Source organism: Phoca vitulina, unplaced genomic scaffold (assembly GCF_004348235.1).
Source record: "Phoca vitulina isolate PV1807 unplaced genomic scaffold, GSC_HSeal_1.0 scaffold3, whole genome shotgun sequence".
Taxonomy (NCBI): Eukaryota; Metazoa; Chordata; class Mammalia; order Carnivora; family Phocidae; genus Phoca; species Phoca vitulina.
In genome coordinates, this window is record NW_022589706.1 from 21595619 (window position 1) to 21606025 (window position 10407).

Sequence of the window (10407 nt, forward strand, 5' to 3'; positions counted from 1 at the left end):
CACTACGCATCAAAATAATATATTTTGACATAATTAGCCATCAGGGAAATGCAATGAAAACTACAATGAGATATCACTACACACTTATCAGAATGGCTAAAATAAAATATAATGGCAAGACCAAAATGTTGTGAGTACAGAGAAAAAAATATTGTTTGATGATACACTGTAACAAGTTGTACCATAACTTAACCAAGGGGTATTTGCAAACCCGTCTCAGATGGGTGTAATGTCAAATTTGTTTTTCTTTTTTTTGTTGTTTTTTTAAGATTTTATTTATTTATTTGACAGAGAGAAAGAGCGAGAGCAGGAACACAAGCAGGGGGAGTGGGAGAGGGAGAAGCAGGCTTCCCGCCGAGCAGGGAGCCCAATGCGGGGCTCAATCCCAGGACCCTGGGATCATGACCTGAGCTGAAGGCAGATGCTTAACGACTGAGCCACCCAGGCGCCCCTCAAATTTGTTTTTCTAAGCAATGTTTTGGGTCACTTATCACTTTTCAAGGATATAAAATGCTGCCATCTTACTTAAAACTGTGAAATTTGGTCAGATTTAAATTTCAATTTGTGTTAAAACACATTCTGCAAACTGTGTTAAACTTTGACATTTGTTCCCTCTGTTCAGTGAATAAAACTATATTTTATTCTGAAAAATACAATTATTTTCATTCTGAAAAAATATCCCTTTTTCCTCTTATGATAGTTATTAATGTGAGCTAAGAGTAGAATTTGATATGGTTTCACATGACCATATTTACTGTATATAATCAAATTAAATAATAAATATAATGTATTTCTTTGGACAATTTTTAAAGACCTGTCTATTCTTAAAAAAAAAAAAAAAACAGAGATACACTGCTTTTGTATATTGTATATAACCTCAGATAAATTTTGACAAATCATAATTTATCAAAATTACATCTACTTAAAAAGCACATTTTTGATGTAAAAGCATCAAAAATAAAAATAAACACAAACACACATATACAAACAAAACCCATGTGTTGACAAATTACAATAGCTATACCAATAGGTTAGGCATTCCACAGTTAAGTGCTATCAAAATTTCCATTAGTGACAAAAAGATTAACATCAAAATGGCCTGATTTTCCAGAATCCAAGAAAAAGCCACTTAGGATTTATTTAAAGATAAAGATTTGAACAAATACTCCTTAAATTTAGGAAATTCGGAACATAAGGATTAAAGAAATATTTGCAGTGCTTATTATATTCAATCCTTCCTCCAAAATATGCCTTTGAAGACATAATTCTGTTTTCTCTATTTAAATTGAGTTGTCCTCCAAAAATGTTTTCTTAAATGTGTTGCTCTGTGTGATAAATGTTCCAAGACCTAACATGCTTCATTGGATTTTTATCGTGCTCTCAAATTTAATCAATAGTTTGGCTTGATGTATAATATCTAGTTTCAAATATCTTTTCCATCTATACATAAAAAAGCACACACACAGCTGTCTTTTTTATATGCTGTTACTATTGAGAATTCTGCTGTCAGTATTATTCTTGTACACTTTAGGTGATCTGTTCTTTCTCCTGCTCATCATTTATGCTCTTCTCTGTCTTTGATATTCTTAAAACTCACCATAATATATAGGAGTGTTTTTTCTGATCTCTCATGTTTGACGTTCTTTCAGTCTGTTACCTTTCATCTTTTTTTAATTCTCCAAAATTTATGTCTGGACTTATTTAGATATTTTCTTCTTTATTTTGTTTTTCCTCTTCTGTTGCATTTTGGCAGAGGTCATTAATCTGTTTGTTTTTTTTTTAACTCATTTATTCATTTTACAGTTATATTCATCTTACTCTCCATTTATTGCATCCTTTATTTCAACAATTTTCACTTAATTTATATTCACAGCATAGTATCTTTCTTTTCTCCCTGTATGTATATCCTTATTTTATCATATTACTTATAAGCTATTTTTCTGTCTGTTCCAGTAACACTTCAATTGGCATATAGAGTCCACCATATCATCTTTTTTAGGTAAGTGATTATACTTTTCATGTGCATAGTTATTTTGGCCCATGAGTTCAACTTCTCTTAGGATCATCAGGCCTCTGTAAAGTCAGAATATGCTAGGATTTTCTAAGCAACAACAAAAAGCAATGAAACCTGGTAGCTTAATTATGTTTTCTTTCTCATTCACTCAAAATATTACATACTGAGCAGCTCCCTTCTATCTTGTAGCTATAGTGTTTGGAAAAACTTGACTTCTGATATCACTGTGATGTGGTGAATTAGTCAGGGCTTTTCAGAGAATCAGGAAGAGAAAAAATGGAAGATATTCTCCAGGGCCAACTCTGGAAGTGGCTATTAAAACATCTGTCCAAATCCCATTGAACAAAACTCAACAATGTACCCTCAATGAAATACAAAGAAGACTGTATATTTCCAGGCACACACATCTCACTTGACCTAATGATGTGCACCAATGAAAGACTGAAGGCCAATCACCACTCCATGGAAGAACTGGAGAATTTAACAATAAATTTACTAATGAAGCCAAGAATTCAGAATCACAAATACTTCGGAATTAATAATGACCACCTTCACTTGATGCTACTCTATAAGGCAAATCCTATGATTGGGTTTCAATTTTAAATTCTTTCAATTTTAAATCCTTAAATCCTTATGAAGAAGCATCATTTGGAGAAGCAGTTTTCATAATTATCATCCATCAGCCCTAAGTGTTTAGAGGAAAAAGTATGGAGGAATAATGCCTTAGGGAGCTAGTCTCTCTAAAGAATTTTCAAGTCTTTACCCCTTCAAGGCTTTTGCACAGTTCTGATAGCCTCTTTACATTCCAGCTGATTTCTGCAGTGAAGGGTCTTAAAAACTGTCCCCAAACCAGGAAGAGAACTTGAAACATATCAGTCAAGAACAACTTTGTGTCTGTTCAGGAATTTATCATGATTTCTTTGTTTTTTGTTAATATCTGAAGTAGTTCTATGTTGCACTTTCATGGTTTCTCCAGAACTGACTTTGGAGGAGGCATCCAGTTCTAGCCAGTTCCATATTTTGGCGAGAACTGTAGTTCCAAAAAAAACGTATTGTTATACCAGTTATCCATGTCTATTAACTGACATATCACAATAGAAATAATACAAACAGTTGCTCTTTATTAATACCTTTATTAATACAAAAAGATATGTCATATTTTCTCTTATTTTTTTTCCAAATATTTTATATTATGTGAATGGGTCAGATATGTATGAAATTACATTTAAAGTTTTTTAAATATCAGCAAATACTTTCATTTAAATGCAATTTTGAAAGAAATCTACTTTTCCAAACACCACTTTTTATCCTGTTTTTTTTTTTTTTTTAATTTTTAGCTAGATTATAAATGTTAGATAGAAAAATGATTAATAGATGTAGGTTCAAATTATTATGTTCCATTAAAAATGATTCAGTCTTTGATGAACATCTGTTTGGTAATATGTTGTATCCAGATATAGTAAATTAATGACATATACAAAATTATAGGGAAATGACACCTTCCGTTCCATTATGAGTAGAGCTTTTAAAATACTATTTGTCACAACCTGTCATCTTGTCATTATGTAGCATTATGTAGCATTTAAAAGACGTATACCTTTCACTTTGAAGTCCTTTAAAAATCTAAATATGACTTTCTATGGTTTGTGGTTCCATATTCCTTTATTGCCAATATGAACAAATCCATATGCTTTGATTCAAAGGTAATAAATTCCTCTTATTTGGAAAAATGATGTTTATTTTCATTCTCTCACCCTTAGCAGGTGGTTTCATTTTAGTACACTTCAGAGTTATAATTTCATGCTTATTAAAAACATTATGATCTACATAGTTGAATGAAACTTTTATTAAATTATTTACCAAAAAAATCTGTTATTTTTAAAAATGTATTTCCTTTGAGAGGTTATTTTAGAGTGTTCAGAGAAGATCTAGGAGTGTGGTATTATGCAGTTTTTAAATAGGTATGAATTGGTTGCTTATATGATTGTTTCTTTAAGCCTCATGTATATTGTCCATTATATGCTATAAAATATTTTGAAAGTAAATTTAAGGTATGTTTTACATAGTTTATTTTTTGGAGAAAAATTTTTGTCAAAATGATTTATGAAATTCAGTGTTCTTTCAACATTAATTTATTCCAAAATTTACCAAATGTCTATTGAACCTATTATATGGCAGATATTACTTTAGGCTACACTGGTAAATGAAACACTTGGCTTTGTAGAACTTTTATTTTAATGGGGGAGACAAACAAAAGCTACAAACCTTAATAAAAAAAAAATTGCAGTGTATTCAAAATGGGGAAAAATTAGATCAGGGTGAGAAAAATCAAGATTGCGAGGGAGGGATGGGGTGTTAAAATTTTTAATAGGAAGATCAAGGTAGTTACAATGAAGATGACAATTGAGCAAAGGTATGAAAAGGTGACGGATTTGCCCAGAACTATCAGCAATAAGGTCACTCCAGACAAAGGGATTGGCTATCTTAAAGGCCATAAGGTTGTATCATGCTTGGTATATCTGAGGAATAGCAAGGAGAGCACTGTGAGTGACTGAAGAGTAGCAGGGAAAGAGGTCACAGAGGTTAAATGAGTGGCTAGATCATGTAAAAGCTTAGATGTCATTGTAAAACTCTGGCTTTTATATTTGAAAACTTACAGTGTGATAGAATTTCTGCTAATAACTGAGTGTTCAAATGTCCATAAAACTTCAAGGATACTTATTCTAGTAAGATAGAATAAGAAAAAGAGTTCATATTTCCACATGGTGTAACAAATGCTAGGAGATCCAAGTGTAAGAAGTTCTGGGAGCACAAAAGAAAGCACCAAAATCAGACTCATATATTTGGTGGCTTTCTGTGACTGTACATCGTTTGTATTTTCTAGATTTTTATAGTAATGGAATCACATAGTATATACTATTTATTGCCTGGCTTTTCTTTTCTCAGCATAATTTCTTTGAGAATCTCCAAATTGTAAATATCAATAGTTCATTTTTATGCTGAGTAGTATTCTCTTGTATGGATATATCATAATTTGTCTTTGCTCTGTTGATGGACATTTGCATTGTTTCCAATTCTTAACAGTAAAGCTGCTATGAAATTGATATACAAGTTCTTGTATGAACATAGGGTTTGTTTCTCTTGGGTAAATGCCTAGGAGTAAAATGGCTATTCATGACATATACAAATGGTTTACATTTTAAAAAGTTTCAGGGGCGCCTGGGTGGCTCAGTTGGTTAAGCGACTGCCTTCGGCTCAGGTCATGATCCTGGAGTCCCGGGATTGAGTCCCGCATCGGGCTCCCTGCTCGGCAGGGAGTCTGCTTCTCCCTCTGACCCTCCTCCCTCTCATGCTCTCTGTCTCTCATTCTCTCTCTCTCAAAAAAAAAAAAAAAAAAAAAAAAATCTTAAAAAAAAATAAAAAAAAAATAAAAAGTTTCAAACTATTTTCCAAAGTGGTTGTATCATGATATAGGCCATCAACAGTTTAGATTTCCCGTTGTTTCACAACCTAGCTCAGACGAGGTATAATTAGCTTTTATAATTTCAGGTATTCTAATAGATATGTAAGCATATCTTGTTATGATTTTAATTTGTATTTCTTTAATGTATAAATGTTGAGGAATTTTTCATGTGCTTATAAGCCATCCATATACCTTTGGTGAGATGTCTCTTTAATTATTTCCTTCACATAAAAAAATGGATACTCTGTTTAATTATTAGTAAGGTTTTTTTATTTTTATTTATTTTTTAATAATCTGAGTAGATGTCCATTAATAGATATATGATTTGCAAATCCCTTCTCCAACCTTATGGCTTCTTGATGGAGCTTCAGTAGCTGTTTTTCAAGAAATATGCTGCTTCTCTCAATCCTGATACAGGGAGGTATGACTAGAACATTACCAATGTTGACCTTCCCAAAGTAAGTCATGGATTAAGATATATGTAGTCTGTGGTTATCGGGAGTGTTCTATAATATCAATCATTTCTAGTTAGTTGATAATTTTGTTCAAGTCTCATATATCTTACTAATTTGATGACCATTTGTCTATATAATATTAAAATAAAGGTGTTGAAATTTTCTGATAATTGACATTTTTTTCCACTTCTCTTCTAAGGTATGTTTTTTTTTTTTTTTTTTTTCCATGTATCCCCAAATCTGTTATTAAGTATATAAAAGTCAAGAATTATTATACTCTCCTGATGAATTGACTCTTTTACTCTTTTATAATTTTGAATTGATCTTCTTTATGTCTGATAATGAGAGAGGTGAACTCCAAGGGGTGAAGGCCTCAGGTAGGCAGCTGGCTCCTGCCAGCAGGAAAGGGGCAAAGCGGAAGGCAGTGAATCCCACAGGGAGGGCTGGGGGTGAGGGTTACAGTTGATTACGGAGTCTGGGCAGGGGGAACGGGGGTGCTAGTCGTTTGAGTCCGCCATTGGCAAGCTAGGCTGGGTGTCAGTGCAGACAAGTCTCCTCCCACAATGGCTCATGAGAGTAGACAGAATTCTCCCCTGAGGAGCAGATAGAGCTTCAGGTGTTGGGAAAGCTCAGAGAGTATTGGTCCAGGGGCACGGACAGGTCCAGGTACTCCTGGTTGGAGGTCAAGGTCACAATATGTTCCAGGTCTTCCACCATCAACTTGAAGGTAGGTCTCTGAGAGGGTACCGCAGGCCAGCAATCCTGCATCATCATTTATAGCTCATTGATACAGTTACTGAGCTTGTCCATCCTATGACCTTCCTTCAGCAGCTTGAAGAGCTCCTCCACAGGCATGCCAGGATACGGGGAGCCTCCCAGAGTGAAGATTTCCCATAGGAGACCCCAAAAGACCAGACATCATTCTGGTGGGTGCAGATCCGGTTAAACAAGACCTCGAGGGCCATCCACTTCACAGGCAGCCGGCTGTTGGTTGTCTTTTTATAGTAGTCGATGTGGTGAATGTCCTGTGCAAGGCCTAAGTCTGAGAGCTTCATCACGTTGTCCTCCATCACCAGCACGTTCCTGGTGGCCAGGTCTTGGTGTATGCACTCCTTGGAGGCAAATACTTCATGCCTCGGGCCACCTGACAGGCACAGGATTCCAGGTCCTTGGAGGAGAGCTGCTCCTCTGGTTTGTGTCTAGAGTTGTAACAGTAATCCAGTCCAGGAGGCCTCTGGGCCTGCAGGTACTCCCATAGGTTGCCTTTGGAGGCATACTCCAGGGCGACGTACAAACAACCGTCCTGTATGCAGGCCCCCAGCAGGTTGATGATGTTCTTGTGCTTCCCGATCATCATCATCTCCATTTCTGAGATCAGGTCTGACAGGTCTTTCTCTGTTGCATCCGACTTCAACATTTTCACAGCCACTTTGGTCACACAGTTGGGTTTGTCTTTGTCCAGCCCAATGGCCTCTGCCAACACCACCTGCACAAAGCAGCCCTCTCTCAGGGGTTTACCTAAAACCAGCCTGTCTCGAGGCAGCTCCCAGCCCTAGATCATCCTTAAAAATATTAAATCACAAGATAAAAATTCTCTTCACTAGGTCTCTGTCACAGGTGTAATTTTCTTTATTTTTTTATCATTTATCTTTTTCTTAATTTTTACTTTCAGTATAATCTATTTTGCTTCCAGGACTTTCCCCTGTTTTCTGTATGCTCTGTTTCATAGGAAAGAATTATCCTGTCAGATAATTATTTCTTGAAAATTCATTACATCTCTTTGCCTTAGTTAAAGCTTGTTCTTTTATGATATTGATTCATCTGAGTCTTCTCAAAGTGGGGAAGAATCTTCCAAATGCTGTTGTCCTCAAGCTCAAGAGTATGTCTTAGCTTCATCTTCACTCTTTTTGAAATTCACTTTTCAAATTCTTGCCCCTCTTTTTATTTTTTAAATTAAAATGTTTTATTTATATATTTATTTTTTGAATAAAGTTGACATTCAATGTTACATTAGTTTCAGGGTTTCAACATCTCCATACATTATTCTATGGTCACCACAAGTGTAGCCACCATCTGTCACCATACAACACTATTATAATATCATTGACTATCCTTTCTATGTTGCCCTGCATCTCTTTTTAAAAGCTCTGCTTTTTTATGTTTTCTGTTATTCCAATTTTCTACCATCATTGTACTTGGTTACTTTAATAAAATATGTCTGATTGCACACTCTTCACTGAAAACCATAGCATTGGATTTATAGTAGTCTTCTTTACCCCTATCAGAACCCCAGGAGGCTTCATTCATTTATTTACCTACATAAACAGAAGATCCAACACAATGCTCTTTGATGAAATCAATTTCAAATGTATTATAATCTCTTACCTCTTAAGCACTATGCTTACTGTTCCCTTTCACTGTCTGACTAAATCCTAATCATCACTATGCTATTTAATCAGAAAGAACATCTCAACCCAGAGTTCTCTCTATATCAGGGAATGAAGACACCACCCTCCTGTTTGTGCAGGTAAAATAAATGTGAATACTGTCTGTCCTGCACATACCCCATCCCATTCATCAGAATATTCACCATCAAAATGTATACAAAACAAAAACCATAGCTCACCACTTCCATTACCACCCAGCTTGGTAAAAACACCATCATATGTTCTGGGATTATTGACCTGATTATTGATTACCCCACTTCCACACTTGCTCCACTCCTCCCTCCCCCCCCCAAATCTATTTTGGTATAGCAACTTAACCTAAAACTCAAGTCAGATGATTTTATTCTGCTGTTGAAAATCTTTTGGTATATTTCCCTTTCATACTAAATAAAAATTTTAAGCATTTCAATGTACTAGAAGGTCATACATCAATACTCTCTTCTCTCCACCACTATGAACTCTTCATTGGCCTCCTTGCTTTTCCTCAAATATAACAGAAAAAGCTGCTCACATAAGGTCAATGTACTTATTTGCTCTGCATAGAGCATCCTTTTTCTTTACATTTGCACAACAACCCCCTTCACTTCCTGCGGTTTTTGTGCAATTAACATCTCATAAATGAGATATAACCACCCAATATAAAATAAAATTAACCACCATCCCAGCATTCCCCAATGGCTTTTACCTCTCTTGTATTTCTTTGTGACACCTATCACCATCAACCATACATTCATTATTCTATTACCTGTTTTTTAAAGATTTTTTTTATTTGAGAGATAGAGAGAATGAGCGGGGGGGGGGGGCAGAGGGAGAAGACGACTCCCCACTGATGGGCGGCTAGATCCCAGGACCCTGAGATCATGACCCCAGCCAAAGGCAGCCACTCAATGGACTGAGCCACCCAAGTGCCTCTCTATTATTGGTTTATTTCACTATTATATTTCAAAAGAATGTAAGCTCTTTGTGGTCAGGTATTTTATATGTTTTATTAATTGTGGTATTCTCAGAAAGGTAGCTGGCAGATTGTAAGGGCTCACTAAACATTTTTAAACTTTATTTTGTTGTTATTATTGGGCTCCTTTATGGGCTCTACCTCTTACCCTAGAAGTCTACCCTTCAGATGTAAGCAATAGGAATAGAGTCCTCCTGTCTGTTCAAATGAGTAAAAAGCCTCTATTAAGTGGATATTTTAAAAGTTAAATGAATGGCCTAATACTTGTACATAGGGGGAAAGGGAGCATATTTTCTACTGTTTGGAAGTGGAGTTCTTTTATACAGTTCTTTTACAAGCCTACACTATTGTACTATAATGGGCAGTTGTACATTACAATTATACAAACACGTTGGTAATTTATATCGTTTTTTTTGTAATTCATGACTGGATCATTTTATTCCTTAGGAGCATTGTAGTATTTCAGATTTTCATGTTCAATAAGCCTATTGGGGTTGCTACCTTTTTTATTCAAATGGAGAAATAGTTGTGATTTCATCTAAATAAAGTGTTGGTGGTGGTGTTGTTTTCTAGGAATAAGTCACATTATGCTAGTTTCAAAGTTTTGTTAAATTTCCAAGTCTGTCACTGATAAAAGCCTTTTTATAAAGTAGTAATTTTATACAAAGCAAAAAAGTTATGTAACACTCAATTATTATACTATCTATGTTTCCATCTTGCATTGTGATAACACCCATCTTAACTCTATTTAAGACAAATCATTGCCAGATGACTTCTTAGCACTGATTGTATGATATGAAATCTAGCATAACTAAAAGTTTTTGGTTTTACTAGTGTATAAATCAATTTAGAAAAAAATATATATATGTGAATAAAAGATAATGATTTAATTTATTTGGCAATTGTAAACTGTATGGGTTTTTTTTTTTTTTTTGGTAAATTTATATATTCTAAAATTTCATTGAGCCCTTTTATGATAAATAACAAGTTACAAAAAATTAAGATTTATTTACCTCAAATCAAAATTATTACAGGTTAGGAAGATAATCGCAGAGGTTGAAGTATTTAAAATATTG

At 34.7% G+C, this 10407-nt stretch overlaps 1 protein-coding gene across 1 annotated transcript; it reads right to left on the reverse strand.

Annotated features, from left to right (window-relative positions):
- Window positions 1–6430: 6430 nt before the first annotated feature.
- Window positions 6431–7477, reverse strand: LOC116627733 (fibroblast growth factor receptor 1-like). The gene has a single exon (XM_032397621.1). It carries the CDS (start codon window positions 7347–7349, stop codon window positions 7002–7004), a length of 348 nt encoding a protein of 115 aa, XP_032253512.1. The 5' UTR covers window positions 7350–7477; the 3' UTR covers window positions 6431–7001.
- Window positions 7478–10407: the final 2930 nt, after the last annotated feature.

Excerpts from the sequence above, each read along its gene's own strand:
- LOC116627733 (XM_032397621.1), bottom strand. The coding sequence starts at position 7,349 with ATGTTGAAGTCGGATGCAACAGAGAAAGACCTGTCAGACCTGATCTCA.